This window comes from Schistocerca cancellata, chromosome 4 (genome assembly GCF_023864275.1).
Source record: "Schistocerca cancellata isolate TAMUIC-IGC-003103 chromosome 4, iqSchCanc2.1, whole genome shotgun sequence".
Lineage (NCBI taxonomy): Eukaryota > Metazoa > Arthropoda > Insecta > Orthoptera > Acrididae > Schistocerca > Schistocerca cancellata.
This window is the reverse complement of record NC_064629.1, coordinates 727,642,419-727,662,066: the sequence shown is the minus strand read 5'-3', so window position 1 is coordinate 727,662,066 and position 19,648 is coordinate 727,642,419. Positions and strand designations below refer to the sequence as shown.

At 36.1% G+C, this 19,648-nt stretch overlaps 1 protein-coding gene across 2 annotated transcripts in view; it reads right to left on the bottom strand.

Moving 5' to 3' along the window:
• The window catches only part of LOC126183796 (DAZ-associated protein 2-like), a 43,218-nt gene extending 26,102 nt beyond the window's left edge, over window positions 1-17,116 (bottom strand). For both annotated transcript variants that reach the window (XM_049926037.1, XM_049926038.1), the window contains exon 1: window positions 16,975-17,116. In XM_049926037.1, coding sequence (XP_049781994.1) covers window positions 16,975-16,990 — 16 coding nt within the window. In that variant the 5' untranslated portion in view covers window positions 16,991-17,116. The remainder of the gene's footprint in view (window positions 1-16,974) is intronic.
• Window positions 17,117-19,648: the final 2,532 nt, after the last annotated feature.

Below are 19,648 nucleotides of genomic sequence, written 5' to 3'. Positions count from 1 at the left end.
GTAACATGTACAGTAAATTTAATTCCTGATCTCATTACCTAATTTCACATTGACATGAAAATTAATGAAATGTTGACATCCACAACTTACTACATTAAGTGCACTGATTACTAAAAGACTGACAAAAACTGAGTAAGTTAGTTTGATGAAAGTAATCTTCTAGCCATTCTCAACAAATAATGTAACATTAGCACCCATTTGTAATGCAATAACTGTACAGCAAGTGTTTACTGTATTAATGGCCTGGATGCTGTCTATAAGCCATCCCCTACATTTCCAAGTGTCAATTTCTGCTTGATGTCAAACAGACTGCACACTGCACTAAGACTTAAGAGGGTCATTCCATGCCAAGTGGTCTTTTTGATACTTTCACAGAGTACTAAACAATTAGAGATTATAATGAAATATGTCAGATATAATTCAAGTACCAGTGGGATAAAGGCCCATTTTCAATGCACCTCCACCTTGTTATGGGTTTGGGCATTAGATGTTTCCACTACAAAACCAAATAGTTTTAGGTGATTTAGAACATGGTCTTTCTGATGAAAATGTTTTAGAAAGTTTGCAGAAGATTTTTTGTAAATGTGGGCCAAAAGTCCTTTTCAGCATTTTTAGAAAAATTGTCATTTTTCTGCCCTCACATTGTACACTACTGGAAAGCAGTAGGAAAATTAAAATTTATATTCTAAGATCTTGTATTGGTAAGCTATCTCATGCAAAGTACCCTGCAATTACTTCCAGAGATATAAAAAACTTCACATTTTTCTAATCGTCTATTCTTTTCGGCATAGCATAAATAGTTCTCAGCTTACTTGCCGTGTTAAATTTGGATAAAATCCCGAGCTTTCGATGACTACCTCCATCATCTCATCAGGGGTAAAACTGACTGTCGTGGACCGGTGAGGCTTCCACTTTTTTGGTACAACCTCCTTGTCGCGAAAGACTTCATAGTCATACTTTTCAGCATACTTTGCTTTAAATTATCATACGCAAATCTCTCAGGAAATTTTTTATTATTCACTTGAGAGTGCAAAAAATTTAATAAGATGGCCTAATTTTACTTCTCTCAAGAAAATTTTGCCAGAGATGTCCGACATTTGCCGAAAACTCATGGCTGCACTGCTGATAACTGTGCTATGAGGTCAAACAAATGACTATCTCTGCAAGTATTAAATTGGCGAAAGTAGAACTTTAGCAATGTTTATTGGGTACATGTGCGAATGTTCACACAAAATTTCATTAAAATCTGTGATGATCCTGCAGGAACTTTTTCCTAAATTTAACCATTTTGGCATGGTATAGCTGAAGAGTAGGTTTATAAGACTGTATAGTGAATTAAATAGAATAAGCTGATTTGTACCAACAATGGAATCTGCTGAGAGTTCATATGGTCCTGTCCTTGTTTGGAAGTTTATTCTCTACATGGCAATGAATGACAAATTTGATGAATAATGCAACACTTAGTACCTACATTGACAGTGCTGCACTTTAAAAAGAACAGCACAACAATTATAAAGGGGATAGCACATTTTTACAGGAAATCTAGTACAATAATTTGATGATAGATCACACAGACACCTAGCCTAAATCTAACGCCTTACGTCACTAAAAGCTCCAATACAACACCTGAAATTTTAAACTTTTGAGATACTGTTTTATAGTTTCAATTTATTATAATTTACACCTGGAGGTAATTAAAGCAATAGGAAATTAAACTCACCCTGTCGTGGTTGATGTGTGGCCACATACTTTTATCAGTGTAGAAACCCCCACCCCCCTAGAAACCCCACCCCCCCAACAAACAAACACACACACACACACACACACACACACACACACACACACACACACAGATTCTGACAATCTAGTGATAATGCTGCAGTCTATTTACAGCTAGGTAGTATTGGTTTCTGCTTTTATCAATTAGGATGTCCTTAACTACACCACCTATTCTAGCATTGTCTCAAATTGGAGCACTTTAACAGCTACAGATGACCTTACCAACAGAATGTATTCAAAGACGAAGGCAAGATCATCCACTAAGACAATGTGCACTCAAGGCAGCAAATGCACAATATTTTATGGCAGTGCCAATGTACTGCTTTCTCTTCCACACTACACTCTTCAAATGTTCTCACTGGCAACTGAATCAGACATTCTTTCAAAAATCTTGTTCAAATTAAATCACTGTTATATAGTTACTAGCACAATACTTTGTCTTTTTCCTTTGTGTCAGTCATAAACACTGCAACGGCCAAATAGCTATAACCTTATACACCAGTAAAAAATCAGTGTTGAATGTTCAACCCACTACCTGAAGCACATTCTAGACAGGTACAGTAAAATTATATTGGTTGGTTTGTCACATGGTAGGCTATTATTTGCTACTGTGCACTACCCCACCATGCAGCTTATGCATACTTCAACACTTATATTCTGTCTAAAGTTATATTCTTATCACAGCACATCATAATTAGGTGACAGTAGGAACTGAACCTGCTGTGGGCCTAGCAAACTCAACAGGACACTTAACCCTTTGCATCACCACAATGCAGTTCTGCAACATACCATTTAATCACCATACATAATTTTTCTCATCTTATACCATAAAATTTGCAGTGTTCCAACATTCTCAGATACTACATCAAATGTATCTGCTGCAAGTATTCATAAACTGTTTTCCATGGATACAAGTTATCTGGCATCAGGTTTTCTTCACATGCAAAATATCTGAAAAGTGTTGTGCAAGACTTAACTGACACTATATTTAACTAGTGTCCTATTTTATACATTCTGATAGATACATCTGGAAAATGATACTGTTTTATGTATATAGAGAGACCTGCTTCTTTAAATGATAAAGGAATTTGTTTCATGCTACAGACTGATGAGGGGTTGTTCAGACTAAGCTTGTGGCAAACTCAATGAAGCATTTGGTAACGTGAATCTTGACAAGTATCTGACTGTTTAACAAGAACAAATGCTTTTCACAAAATCTCAACAGCAAAAAACATTACATGCTACACAAACAACCACACAAGTGGTGTTATAAAAGGAGCTTTAAGCTGAGCAGTTCATTTGGGTTTGCTTACAAGTTTGAAGTTAAACAGGCAAAGAGAATTTCAGAGAGAATCAAATATTGTAACTTCCTCAATTGTAGTTTAAAGGAACATATGTATTTGGTTGAGTGTCCAGCCGACATCCACAATCTGTGGAGTAAATGTGTCTATGGTTGGTTGGAGGGTTAGTAAGACAGCAAAAGTCTAGCATCAACATCTGCAGAGGAAACACCTATATCACAAATGCAATGCTATGACAAACTACGAAAAATATTTCCACTCACAGGCCATAGATTGTTGGTGAATATAATTGACACAGGTGGGGTGTATCTGATCAATAGTACTATGGGAAGATATTCCTAGGAGCAAAATATGGCATGTACATATGTTCCACTACTTCCCTTACATGACTAGGAAATTTCTGGTTACTATAAAATGTCCATAGAAGGAGATTGTGTTTTCAGAGGAAACAATGAATTAAGAAGAATTTCCACTTTATCTGACAGAAGTATTGTGCAATACAAACATAACACCACCTGGATGCTGAAAATCAAGGGGATTCAGAGGATGTTCAAGTAAAGAAACAAACATACTTACAGCATTTGCCACCAAAAACCTGTACACCAGGACCAAGTTGGTCATCAGCCAATTTGGATTAAAAAGTGGATTAGTTACAAATTCCCTTAATGTACAGTTTATGCACACACCATGTGTGAGAATTTGAGTAACTGTTTCAATAACCCAACAACTGCTTCAAGAGGTTTCATATCTAGCAGCACACATGAAATGCTATACTTCATATGTAAAAATTATGCCTTGGTATCAATGTCTGAGAATTGCAACACTTTTTCAATAAAAACTGTTCATTGAAAGAAATTTATTATTTTCCTCCTCATGCCATGCTTTCTGAAGAACAATTTTAGCTATTACTCAAATTTAAGTTACTCAGATACAACAGGTTAAGTTAACACTGACCACAATCTGCAATAAAAAGACTGCACAAGTGCAAGTTTTGTGCCCATCAAGTGCATTGTACAAAAGCAGCATGTAAAGGAATAACACATGGGACATCAAACTGAGCAGTTTCTCTCTCTCCCTCTGCCTTCTTTTTGGCATCACAAATTACACTTGGGATGATTCAAGATTAAAGTCTATGTCAACATACATACCCTCCAGTTGAATTCCACTCAATGAAAAAGCTTTGGCTTTGAGTATTTTAAAGAGAAAATGTTTCCCATTTCATTTCAAAACCTGGAAACTGCTCTTCTTATGAAATGATACAGCCCTCAAAAATTCTGTCATGAACATTACAGAGCTGGAAAATAGTATTACCTGTGCAATGAGACCACATACCACCCTAAAGAAAAATATTTACAGCAGCTAGATGCATCAAAATTCATCTCAGAAACCGACCAATATGTAATACTAACTATTCAACTGACACTCTAAATGATGATCTGCCTACAGAATTACAAAAGTTTTGGCCCTAAAAAATAGCTTGAGCATCTGTACAGAAATCCGTACCACAACATGGGGTACTAGCTATCACCATAGCAGGTAAGACATGTATATTATGTTCAGGTATGTCCTATCATATTTGACTCCATGTAGTAGAATTAGCAACAAGAAAATAAACAATTCTCACATTTAAGGCAATTTATGCACAAAGAAACTTACTGCCTGTGACACTTTGAATTTATCACAAATGTGATTTTGGAATACATTATTTCCAATGCTTCCTGTGTGTGAGCACCATACAGACTTAAGTTACAATATTGTTCAAGAAAAAGTTATGAGAAAAAGTTCTTGAGGAGACCAACTGGAAATTTGTCTAATAAATTTAAAACTTTAAATATTTCATGTAAATCTTACATGACTAAAAGTTACATTCCATACTGATAAAATGAAAGCCAATCCAAGTGTATTATGCACTGTCCACCACTAACTATTAATCAAATGAGATATTTTAACAAGCATTACAGCATGCAAATTACAGTTAATACATCATTACAAACCAGTCCTTCACAGCAGATTAAAGAAAATTTCTTCCAGAGCTACCCTGTTTTCACTAACATTCAGTTCAAAATCAGGTACCCCATTTTCACTAACATTCTGTTCAAGGAATACACTGACAATTTCAATCTTTAATCTGTGTAGGTACTGGTTATTACGTAAAACTGCTAAGCTGAACAGTGCTGCAATGTGGAATCTTCACTCAAACAGCCTGCTATACATTTTAAATTTTTAACTTTTTTATGAGATAAGCAGCTATAGTTTATCAAAGACGAAGATTCCAAACTGTCAGGACTCATTCCTCTTGCTACAAGTTAGCTATATCTTTCACAGCATTAGAAACAAGTGCAAAAAAGCACTATAACACACTGAGACAACATGCGTCAACTAACTTATAACACAAAAACTGGAGATCATCTCTGACATTAGTACCGTGAACTGGCCAAATAGACAAACAATATTAGTTCACAGAAACAGCAATTATGCAAACTGCCTAGCAATTAAATAAAATCATTTATTGTGATATTGGCAGAAAGAACAGAAAATTGATATGACATCTTGAAATTACAGCTTAAGGTATTAATTGTTCCTGGAAGATCTCAACAGCTTGCGATAGTTGGAAAGGACAGAAAGGATCAAAGGTTCATGAAAATTAACTGTATCGGCATTAATGACAGATTACATATGCAGTTTCACAATTCACCGAATGAAGATGGACGAGATTACCGCTACACCATAACGTAGAAATTAGAAACTAACAAAATTAGATCTGACATTTAGTAAATTGGGCCAGTAAAACCACAACAAAATTAACAAATGTGTGGCTACAGAATATGTAAGACATTATTCAACCTATTTAATTTGGCACAATATCCCTAACACAAGCTTATCTGAGAATCGAAAATTTCTTGGCAGGAAGGGGAGTTTGAGAATAGGGTATACTAGGATTAGCAAAGTAAATGCACTATGCAGTTCGAGTGAACATTTGTATTGTTTTGATTAGATGTACTTCACACACACACACACACACACACACACACACACACACACACACAAATGGCCAAATAACTATTTGCTAGAAGTAAAAATTTGTGACATCTAATCAATTTTAATACAAATGGCAAGTCTAAATAATCAGCTGTGAAACACTGCTTGTGCACAACCAAATTAATGTCCACATAGAAGGTATGGAATTTACTTCTGATAGCATTCAAGACAAACCATTTTTAAGAATTAAATTACACATTCATTACTGCCTGACTTCTAACCCTGCTCTCCAATATACATATTAGTTTAAATGCAGCATGCCTCTTAATATGCTCTTATGAACAACTTGATAAGCAAGTATATTGATATTGCAGTTACAGACAGTGCACGACTTAACTACCATGAAACTATGCCACCAGCAACCAAACAGCTATTCAAATTTACATCACACCACAACCAGTGAAGTCACAATACTATCCACACAAAAATCCAGGAATAATGGAAATTTATATGCTTAAAACACCAAGCGGAAAACTTCTTCGGCCATCACTCACCTAGGTAGTCAACTGTGATCTCACATACGTAAAGGTAACACTGAGCAACATATTTGATGACAAAGCTGCAGATGTGAGGTAGTACAACTGTTCAGATTTATATTCAAGTAAAAAAGGATGCAATTCTAATGTCCAAAGAAAAACAAGTGAGTTCAAATTAAAGCTTCAAAAAGTGAGAAATCGAAAAGCTTTCACTTTTGCTCATGTAATTGTGTTGTCTATTACTCTTGACACCCAATTATGTATTAGGACAAGATACTTACGAGGGACTGGAGATACACTGGTGTGCAAAACTTGAATGTAACTTTCACACAATGCATTACTGTCACATAACAAATCTATGTAACTTGGACTGTACATAGAAAGAACTGCAATATGGCACAGAAAATAATGAATACACAATGAGATGAACAGCAGTAACTTTTATTCAAAGACAGCAATTATACAGAAGTCCCTACAATTTATGATGGTTCCTAGACACTACAGAAGGTGGGACATTGTTTTAAGGGGTTGCATGATCACAAAAGATGGCACTGGATGCTCAGCAATGTGCTCCCATGCTTGCAATGAGGTTGGCGAGGAGTTTTTGTGGAACAGGGTACCATTTCTCTACCAACACAGTTGGTCATTGGCGAATGTGGATATGTTGCAGTACACCTCCCCATCACATCCCACACATGCTCGACAGGATCCGATTCAGGGGAACAGACAGGCCAGTCCATTTGTTTACTATGTTCTTGCTTTAAGAGCTGTTACACCTGCACTGTTCATTTTCATCCATAAAAACAAAGTCTGGGTCAAATATGCCCCTGAAAAGATGCACATTGTGAAAGAGTACAGTGTCACAATAACATTGACATGAGAGTGTACCATGTTCAAAGATTTGGACATTAGTATTTCCAGGCAACATTATGCCTCCACACAGTGACACCTGGACTACCAAAACAAACATGTTCAACAAGGTCCCTGGGTGCATTACATGTTCCCACCTCTCACCATATGAGAGAATCTATTACTGTCAAACATGATCGTTTTCATCATCCACATGTTATGATGTGAGACAATAGTACAATCACCAGTCGATGTTACTGTGACACTACTCCTTTCCCGTGCACGCACTCAACAATGCAATGAGCCTTACTTCATTTTTATGAATGACAATGCAAGGCCACATTAAACAACACAGGTGGAGCAGCTCTTTTCACCAGAGTACATTTGGCAAATGCTTTTACCAGCCTGTTCCAACTTTGTCTGGGTGGGGGGGTTATGGGACTAAACAGTGAAGTCTTCAACCCCTGTTCAAAATTTAGTGACTTTGACCATGTATTTGATGTGTTGGGGAGACATTCCATAACTTCCCCATGCAGCATTACCAACAATTAACTGCACTGGTTGAGAACATCCTATTGTAAGAACTCCTTACTAATCTTGTCTTGTAGCCAGCATGGAAGAAAGTTGCAGAGCACACACTGCCATTCATGGTGATCACAAATCGTAGATCCTATTAAGAACCATGCTCTACCTTTTGTAATGTGTAAGAGACCATCATGAATTTTAGTCACTTCAGTGTAATTAGTCTGAATAAAGGTCATTTCTGTTTATCTGATGGTGTATTCCCCTCTCCTGTGCTACACTGAAGCAGTTCTTTCAACATATGGGCCAAGTTTCATCACTATGTTACTTGTCAGTGACATGTGAAAGTAACTGTTTTTTTTTTTTTTTTTTTTTTTTTTTACAACCAAGTATATTTAAACAGGGCCTTCATAACAAAAACAATGACGTAGCTAAAAATTAGAGGGGCCCACTTCCGTAAGGGGAATGAAACTGGACACTAACATCAGCTTCAACTGATAAAATATGAGTTAACAATTATAGGCTATGCACTTTATAGATGTAAAATTTAAGTAACATTGGGCACACTTGTAGAATGTAGTAATTTTTTTTCACTACAGGTATTTTGGGGTAAGGGCCCCTTTACCCACTATTTGTGTGGCACCAACCTATCACAATTCAGATCATTGAACCATGCACCAGCTCATCACAAGGCTGATCTCTCAGATACAATTGGATGTAGTTTATATGAACAATGAAACTTGCAAACTGCAGAAAAATTCAATCTGCTAATACCATCCAGCTTCTTTGGCCCATGACATCAAACTTGCACACACAATCATTGCCATCCAGTTGGCATAAAGTGTGCCAAAACTACTATTACAGTTATACTCTATCTCATTCATTAGCTTCAACAGCAACTGAAGTGTCATCTTTCAACCTAACCTAGATATTAGACTATGTTAAAGATCAGTTTTATCACCAGTAATCATGGCCATGCCATACAGAGGCAAATTTTGTTTTATCTCTGTTAGCATGCATATGATCAACAAAAGTACATCACTACATATCAAAACTGACATCTAGTACCATCATGTTAAATTGACCGAAAGGGCCTGTCCTCAAATATGCAGAAAGTAGTTTCTTGTAATTAGTTCTAATTTAATCTATTTTGGCAAAAATGATAGTTTTTCAATTATTCATATGATTCTTTCATTACTGTGAATTACAATTACACTTTGATGGCAACCACTTGACCACACAACAGTATGCGCATTACTAACTTCACAGGTATCTGTTCATACAGAAGTGAGTTAATATTAAGGCCTCATGGTTGGGTTATTTGTTTTACACTAGCTGAAACAAAGCCTTCATTTTTCCAATATGCTCATAAAAAGCATAGGAGAACAAGCTAGAAATTGGTTTAATAGTGTAATGAGTAATTTCCAGGAACAGATCCATAAATAAACCATCACTTAAGTAGTTACAGTTCTTTCAACACCCTCATCCTCCCCACAAAAAATTGGGCTGTTTCCTGTGAAGAATCTTTGGCAAAAAATGAGAAACCAAAAATATTAAAACTGCTTTGCCAAAGGAAAAGTTCGGTGCTAAAACAGAAGATTGCCTAAAGGACACAGGCCACTTCACCCCAGTAAGGAGTGCTGTAACTGCCATCAAGTAAGTTTGTTACAGTAAAATAACTTGCTACCTATTTCATATAGCTGCCAAACTAATTACCTAAAGCAATATTAATGCACAACAGTGAAATTATTTCACACAAAAATCTGTTAGCTGCTAGTGCAAATTATATTTAAAAATGTTTCATTTCTGCCATGCAGATCACCAAGAGTTGTTTTCACATGTAAAACATCAGATCTGCACAATAAAGAAATTAAAGAACTATAATCACCAGAAAATTGCTGGAAATTTCCATCAACTGTTAAGATATTTTGTAAAATATATTTACAAGCTAGTTACCACCAACAGTAAGTGCCCAAGCATCCCTGGATTTTCTTTTCCATATTAAAAAAGTCAAACAATGTTATCAAGCACTGCATGCATGTAATGTGAATGCAATAATTTATCACAAACTTGTATGCTGTGGGACATTTTCATGACAAGTGCAGCAGTTCAACAGTAAGTAGCGTACGGAACTTTTTTACTGTTGTTCCCTTGAAACTCATACCAAATCTAACAACTACTATGCAGGTTTGTTAGATCATGTATTTGCTCAAATATTCTTAACAAAGATGGTCACCTCTTGGTGCAAGGACTACTGAGATTTATATGACCTCAACTGCTTATGACAGATAATCCACCATTTACCGAACTGCAAAAATAAGGAACAATAAAGTTAAAAAAAATAAATGCAAAATGTTTTCATGAGTCTCTGAAAAGGAATCTGAGAAACAATGAATATAGGTAGTCTTGAAGGAAGATTTGAAATGTTAAGGATATGGGAATTTTGTTTCTCAAGGATTTCGCAAGCATAGCATGAACATTTTTATCAGTTCTGAAGTTTCTGCCAATGGATGTACCCTTAATTTAAGTGCCAAAGAACACCACTGTGACACTTCCTTTATTAACCCATAAAACTACTGTACAGCAAAATCCATTGCAGAATGCAGGAATGACAGTGCTACAAATGAAATCCTACATTCTACCAATATGTGATGAGTGATGGCAAAAAAGCCAACACTCAAATAATCCAGTGTTTATAAATATTGCAGTTTTGAGGTCAAGTAAACTGCAGCAAGATGCATGGCACATATTTTCTTAAACAACACCTGCACAGACTGCCATACCCAGGGAATAAGACAAGTCATTATAACATGCCTTTCTTATTTCCCCAACTACAATTTTTCACATCCTGAAATTCCCAGAAGCAATATAGCATCAACATTAGCCATGCTTATCGGGATTACTCATGTGATGGATCTTGTAAAGATTTTTTTCCCCACAATATCTATACAAGTAACACTGACAATGTCTTTAGTATAGTGCAAGCAAACACCCCTCCTGCCCAATTAATCCTCACTAAAATGTATACAACTTTAGGATGTTCAGTCACTGCTAACAGTTGTGTGTATTGCAGAATACAAATTTCAAATTTTGAGTCTTCATTTCAGGGAGAGTGAATGAAACAAAATCCATTAACAGCACCATTTTTGTTCCTACAATGGACCACCTGAGAACAAAGATTTGGCATATTCTCTTAAGAAGTATCAATAACAATAGCATTATTGATACTCTGCCACTTCATGTACAAATCACAATGATGAAACCTGCGATGACTTTGCAAATGCGTAACTATTTCTTTTGAAATTAACCAACTGTTATATATTACTATTTTTCCATGATTTCCAAACTAGATCATTCTCAGACAGCATCCCATAGTTCATAACCTGATAATTTTAACACTGATGGGAGATGTGCAGACAACCAAATCCTACATAGTATTTTTGAGCATACCAAACTTATCAAATTGCCTAAATTTACATCTCTTCTACAACAATCTCTCAAAAAGACTAGCAATTTGAAGTGAATATATAATCACAATAACTGTTAAATTCAAGTCACAACCGTCTAACTTTTTTTCATAAAAAAATTTATGGCAATGGCATGCTATTTCCTACATGAGCAACAAGAAATATTGCAAGGACACTGGCACAAATCTATAAATTGCTGCACCACAGTACTACAGAACTCCACAAGAGAAGCCAAAGAAAAATTGCACAGCCAACTGATAAAGCGGAGTATCAAGCAGTAATTAGTTGTTGGTAACTGTGTCAGGCCAATCCAGACAGTTGATGGAGTTAACTGGATTGTTCCACTGCCACCACAAATTACTTTGCAATACTCCACTTTATAAATAGGCTGCACTATTTTGTCTCCTCTAGTGTCATGTTACCGTACTGTGACAGGATTTCAAAGTGAACAAAACAGCAGACTTATCTGTAAACAAACAAAAAGTAGCAAAGGTTCTTTCCAAAACAAAAATTTTCTTCTTTTCTGAGGTGCAATATAAATCTTTATGACTAATCATTTATGGTCACTACTTGCTTTATCACATTTTGAAAATTACAAATGAACTGGTAAAAACATTATGTTTTAAGCATTTTCCACACTATTATTCTAAACCAAACAGCACAGTTTTTTGACCACATATAAAAGGTTCCACATTCTGTTTTTCTTTCTTTGTGATGTAACCAGAAGTGCCAAATTACGCATTTCTTCAAAGTGGCTTCTTCCATGTTATGTAGCTATACAGAACTGCCCCAATAAGTGAGCTCTTGACTAAGTAAAGCTAAGATATACTATCTCTAGCAATTTTTAACTTTAAAATTATATCTCTACACTGAAGTAGTCAAATCCTAAATTAGGATGTTGAGAGGGAGAATAATGTGAACACCTCCTTAAAAGAATTTTTTTCAACTTGTGTTCGACCTCAACTATGCCAAGGTTGAGAACAGACTTAAAATTTATACTCTCACCCAGCGGCAACTTTGTTTCTCCTCATTCTTAAACTATTTAATCAGTCATATCTCAATAATCTGACAACCAAATCAGTAGGGCACAGAGTAATAAAGCAGACAGTCCTGCTTGGACCAACAAAAATTGAATTTGCGGCCACACATTGTGTGGAAATGGAATCTAGAACAAGACATTTTTCACACTTCTCATTACTTAGCACTAAACAAATCAATTTGTGATGGTTCCCATTTTAAAGATAATTCATTAGTGAACAGTGAACAGTGCAACTCAACTTTGACCAGAGTCACACTTAACAATGTAACTGTCAGCACTATGTAACTACTTGGCTGATTACACCAAACAATTTAGAGTGTTTTAACTATGAAGGTATGCATGTGATACATATGAGGCACCCTGTACAACATTAACAGTAAGTCCTCACACTCTTCCCTTCAGCACACATTCACCTGACATTATAGAACACTATCTTCCCTAAAAAGAAAGTCTCAATCTATTAATTTTGTTTGCTGCTCCCATATATACGACAGGAAATTTGGACAGGGACATTTTGTCATTAACTAATATCAAACCAAAATGAGGAAAGAGGTTATCAAAAGGAACAACTACAGAATGCAGAATCTGGGAAAGAAGATTATCACAAACTCAGTGGCTCCACTAACAAACTATGATCAGCCAACCTTATCCAGACAAATTACGTTACAGATCAGTGCCAACATAACTAATTTCAAAAATGAATATCAATAGATGTCACAGCCTAAGTCCCAATTCCCTAATTGGTCCAAGCAGAATGGCAGTACTACAGCATTTACTATACCCACAATAACTTCTACATTTACTCTCTCAAACTAATATTTTATGTTTAAAATTACATCTGACTTACTATTGTAAAAAACCAGCCTGCAAAAGTAAATGTTTTGACCCAGAGGGATAAATGTGAAATTAAGTTCAATGATAAAGGTGGAAAAATTTCAAAAGCCTTTATGGATGGATCCACAGCTACTGTAAATTTCTTAAAGTAGGTCTTTCCCACAGAGATGTCGAATTTAAACACTATCTTTGTCCAGCAATTTGATAATTCAACCCCCTTGCATATTAAGCTACATAAAAGAAATTATACAACAGCTTGATCTATTCCAGACAAGTGTGGTGAAAAGCACACGTGATGGTGGCATCCATAACAAGTTTCACACAACCATAGTAAGCACGGACATGTATTTCAGGTTAGTCCATGTACAAGATTTAAGAAGAGCAATCATCACATGGGCTGTCACTGTGCCAGTATATACCATAAAATCCATAAGCATAACAAACACACACGGCATATTTTAAAGTCGTGTATGCTGTTACAGTAACAAAATCCACACAAGGATTGCACACTCCTTTTACAAATGGGAATCACATCTGCAAAGGTTGTGATCATACCCACTGTGGTTATGCAACACTTAAGGCAGCAGCAACCATCAGATTTGTTGCTGCTCCCCCCCCCCCCCCCCCCAAAACACACACACACACACACACACACACACACACACACACACACACACACACACACACACACACACACACACACACACACACCAGAAAGAAAAGCATTGAGTTAAAACTGTATTTTTTAATTAATATCACTGAACAATATGCCCACAAAAATAATGTAATTTACTGCCAACAATACTTAAAGTTTAAAAGAATATTTCAATATAACTTTCACAGAAGTACTTCTTGATGTCAAGCTTTCTAAAGTATTACATTGTTGAGTTGTGACTGTTCTTGCTAGAGTGCAATATGTGGAACATATTATGCAGTAAGTTTAACAGTATTTGTTATGTAGCTTGATAGTGCTCAAGGGGCCAAAATTAGCAAATTGCTAAATAATGAAAGTTATTTGGAAAGTACTACCTTTAAGAAAACTAATTTTACTTGCCCTGATTTGATGTGCTAATCATGTGAGCAATAATCTATACTAACAGTTAAAGAGCCTACCATTCTGCCTCTTAGAAACAGTGATGCTTTAAATCATTAGGAATGTAACATCTATTATTTGCCCTGCTACCCCTGTCCTTCCCACTTCACAACCTGATAAAACCTTGACCATGCCAACTATGTGCTTCAGACTTGTCTGCAATTGGGACTTTCCTCACTTCCTCTTTACATGCAACTTATTTAACAATTTCAATTTATCTATTTGCACAGGTCTGCATTCCTGCAGTGACAATTCAAAATACAAAAGCCTACTGTACAACTTTTCCCTCCGATTTTAAGCAAAATTGGATTTAAATTTCCCATCACTTTTCCTTAAGCAAAATGTGCACTGCAAATTATTATATCATTCGCGAAAGATGAGATGGGTAAATCACTTTTTATCATTTCATTTTCTCCCATATACCTCACAGGTTTCACATTTTTGAATAGTTTTTCAAGAAATGGTTGAGCACTTCATGATTAACATATTTAAAATCCCATTTTACCACTAACAATGTATCAGTATTTTCTGGATCCATATTTTACCTTTTACACTGTTCCAGGCTGCCACAACTGCACTGATTAGAATTAGAATTATCACAAGAGCAAAACAAAATACTCCTGGTGCAGGAGTGAGAAATTTAGAAAATTTATATGATTAAGTGTCAACATATCGTTAGAGAGAAACCTGTACATAATTTCATTATTCCTAACCAAATCAAAGTGTAGTGGGCTGAGAGATGTGCCTTAATTTTAGTAAGCCTGAAACAACAGGATTGAAACAGTAATTCAAGTGGCTGCACAATCCAAAATTAAATATATGAAATTTATAAGACAACAAATAAGCTATGAAAGGAAAATGGGTATCTTACTACTTATAAAGCACTAATGATAGTTGTCACTGTACTGTGATCATATGAACCACATCAGCATACCCATGAGAAGATGTGGCAGTATAGAAAGGGAAGCGGGGGTGGAAAAATTACAGACATGGCTTCGTTGGTAAGGGACAACCAACTGTCTTACCAGCATTAATAAAGACTGTTGGTGGCAACAAAAAGAACTTTTAGATTAATTGCTCTGTAATAATGTACAGTATCACATAGAAATGTGACTTATTTGTGAAAAGTTGCATTATCTGGCTCCATGGATTACTGTGGAGGTAAAATTGCATCTAAAACAGTTGCAATAAAATAAGAGTTTTACTGTTCAAGCTTTAAAGGTCAACAGGAATGTAAAATGACTACCAACACTTAAGATGAACTTATCCTACAGATAATTTTGTTCAGTACAACTACACTTATGTTCTTATCAAGTACTATAAAGATTACCAAAATTTTCCGCTAATATTAATATTTTGCCTTCAAACGTTTTTTGAACTTTTACCAGAATTGTGTGCTCTTTGCTATCCAATACCTAATATATTAGGCACTGATAACAGAAACAGCACAAGGTTCAGCAATGCTCAATAAATTACTGCTACTTATATTTAAATATTTCTTCAACGCAAAAAACTGCAGCATGAGTTGCAGTTGCCATACTGTTCGCCACAACCTTCATTATGGAAGCCATGGAAAAATAGTGTATAGATTAACGAAAGTCTTGCTGCAGTTTACGACTTCATATGCTGACATTAGTCTATTCCTGCATTCCACCCATGCAAAAATGTCTCACATATTGACAAGAAAAATAAATATAACAGACGTTTGCACTCCAATTTGCTACACTAAGGAGATCTAGTGAAGGAGAATGATAAAGACAAGCAGCCAGCCAGTTCGGAATAACACGTAGAAGAAGAATACGTTTTGTGTTTAAATACGCTGCCACTTTTCTAGAACAGGCCAACGAGATTATCCCCGCCAAGAAACATCCACAACAGGAAAGCTGCAAGGAATAATTATACAATGTTTACCCTGGACAAAGTTTTGTTTTTAAAATGCATAATTATCTCTTTCTTTGTTCAAGTTGATAGCCCACGGGGATCATGTTCAAATTTGCCATGTAGGCTATTTGATGAACTGCACTTATACGCCTAGTGCACGAGAGTAGCTCTCTGAAATAAAAAGACAACAAAAAGCAGCACTAACAGAAATAATATGGTAAAGTTGAGCTTAAGAAAAAGAAACACTAAAAGCCACTTTCAAATAGGCTTTGTTAATTTCATTTGAAGAGTTAAGATTTCTCTTAGAAAGACTTTTTACATATTACATAATTAGTACACATGATAACTCTCACTGAAAAGTATAAAAAGACTCAATAATTAATGGAGTGAACACACAATTACTCAATCTTTTGACAGGATAACCCTAGGGGCCATTTTGTTTATCCCAAAGTATTGATTATCTCATACAGTGAAACACGCAATTCTTATTTCATTACAATAATCAAACTTACAGCATATACATCGATTACCGTCTGAATCGCTTACAATGAGTATTGATCTGAACTAATAACATTATAATCGTAAGACGTAAGAGGTAACACTCCCTAATAATGAAATCTACTATTTCCTCAATAAAGTTATATAACGGAATTATCTATAATTCTCATTGAAATATTCAGTTTTCTTTGCTTACCTTTCTTGTCAGACATTATTTCGGTATCACAAAGTAACGCGTCTAATGTGCAGAACTCAGTTGCCTCTAAAATGGCTTAATGGCAGCACAAAAAGTCGAAACATGCATAGATGCAAACAAATTGTCGACTCCTACACCCCAATGGAACCTCTGAAAAACAACCAGCGCCTTACGTGGCGGTTATCAGAAACAAACGAAAAGGCGGCGTCATCAGCACTTGCGTAGTTTGCGTTGTAAGTGAAACTGATAACCATTGTTTCTATTTGATTCAGTATAAATAGAACGAAATGATTACTAAATAATTTTGTTAATTTCACGAGGTAAAAATAAAATTTGTCTCATTCATCCTGTTGTTTAGGTTAGCTTTTTGTCTGTTTTTACTTTCAAATATACAAATCGGTTCATTGTTGTTACGATTTCTACAATAATATTTTAGTATGTAGTAAAATATATGTGAATTAATTTGTTTGTTGATTTTGTATGCTATTCTATTTTGTATGCAACTATTGCAATGGCCCATAAGAATTGGCTTTTTTTAAAGTTTTTAACAAAAATAAACAGGAAACGGACAGCTAAATAATCAATAATATATTCTGAGTCGTTGTTTACAACTTCGTCCCAACGTTCAACAAGCTGTTCAGTGCGTCGACGGTAGAAATCTCTTGGTTTTCACTCGAAGAAATGCTCCAGCCAAGCCTTCAGTCTACGTCATTATTAAGCGAAACACCACGTAATGAATTCGAGAGGGATCGGAACAGTTGCAACTCCCAAGGCTCCAAGTCGGGAGACTACGGAGAATGTGACAACAAGTCTCAGCCAAGCGTCTGAATGGCTTCCTTGGTGATATGAAGGCACTGTTGTGTTGCAGAAGAAAGCCATGCCACGGGAAAGTTCGTTTTTGTTGGACAGCGTTGTTGAGTCTTTGCATTTGGTGGACATAAAGTTTCGCATTCACTGCTTGGATTCGATGGTTTTACATGTCTTTGAGGTATGAATTACCGTCTTTGAATTGAGTAAACGAATTTGAGCTGTCATAAGAGGCATCGCTTGTTCGGCATACTGTTATGTCTCAAGCAACTCCTATGTGCTCTTTTGTGTCGACTTGACACTCCTATTAATGACCTGAATACAACAGAAAGTATATCTCCATAGAAAACTAAACACATTATTTTAGTGAGCATATAATTATCCATAGAATAATATAAAACGATTTGCCAAAACATTTTATTTCTCACGCAAAATTTTCATTAAACGAACGCCAGGACTTGTGGGCTAACCTAATACATAGACAGTCTGGGATATCAGTCACGTATTCGGTACCGTTCTAACGTAAAAATTAAATAAAATACTCATGTAGAGTCTCGCCTCATGTGTTTCATTGCAAATATCGCACTAACTGACTGTGGATTGCTTTATCTTCGTCATTATTTGTATTTCATATGACATTCAACTTGCACATTCTTGGCCTCCCAGACATCCCCTTCCGCAAATTTACTGATGCTGTCAACACCAACTATGAAGAAATTTCAGTAACACAGGAAATGTACTGTGCAAAGATCTCCAGAGGATGGACAATTACTAAATAAAATTGACCAAGCAACCTAGTAAACTAAAGATAGAAATAATTACAATCCATCTCCATAAAAAAAAGGAAGATTAGGCTGTAGAGTTCTCTCGATGATTAGGCCATTAGAGATGGAGTACTCGCTCGTATTGGAGAAGATGGAGAAGGAAATCGGCCATGCCCTTTCAGAGGCCATCCCAGCATTTGCATTAGGTGATCCACGAAACTCACGGAAAACCTAGATCTGAATGACTTGACGGGGATATGAACTCATTTTCCCGAATATGAGTCCACCACTGCACCACCTTGCTACGTCCTATCCCAATAGTAGGAAGGCAAGTTACAGACAATATTCAGTTTGAGAAGTCACACATTATAGTATACAGATTTTTAACCTACCAGTGCTATCTTCAGAAATTAGCTAATTAACTTAAAAGCCATAAGAACATCATGGGAAGTAGATGCAATGAGAGTATGAACAACTGACTTAGCACTGTGAAAAAGATCTGCTGCATATCTGAATAACGTGCACACTCCACTGGTTGACATGCATCTGCGCCATATATTGAGAATTATATCTGGTGCAACCCTTTCCACTCTTGTCTTACGTTTATTCACACTGGGCCTCTTCGCATCTGGTGGCGAAAGGACCTCATCAGATAATGGTCATGGGAAGTGAACCACATCTCTTTTCCAATCCATCAGGAAACAGAAGACAGTGCCTGGAAGATGGTTGAAGAATCAGCTGTCATGTCCTTTATATCAGGCGAAGTGTGGAAACAAAAATTTTCTGACACACATCCTTACAACGTCAGTGACAAGCACTGGACATATATGTATCAAGAAGCGTTCATGATGGGAGAGACTTTTCACATGGTACACAGTCTTTGCGAAGAAACTTCTAAGGACAGAGTGACTACTGCACAACAGGTGCAAAACAAAGCAAGTTGGTAGAGCACTGCTAAATGAAACGTGTTTGGCTGTCAAGAGAGCAACGAGTGAAGCCTTCTACGACTACCATAGAAGAATCTTATCGAAAAACCTTTCACAACTGCCAAAGAAATTCTTGTCACATCATAAGGCTGTCAGTGGCACTACAGTTAGTATCCA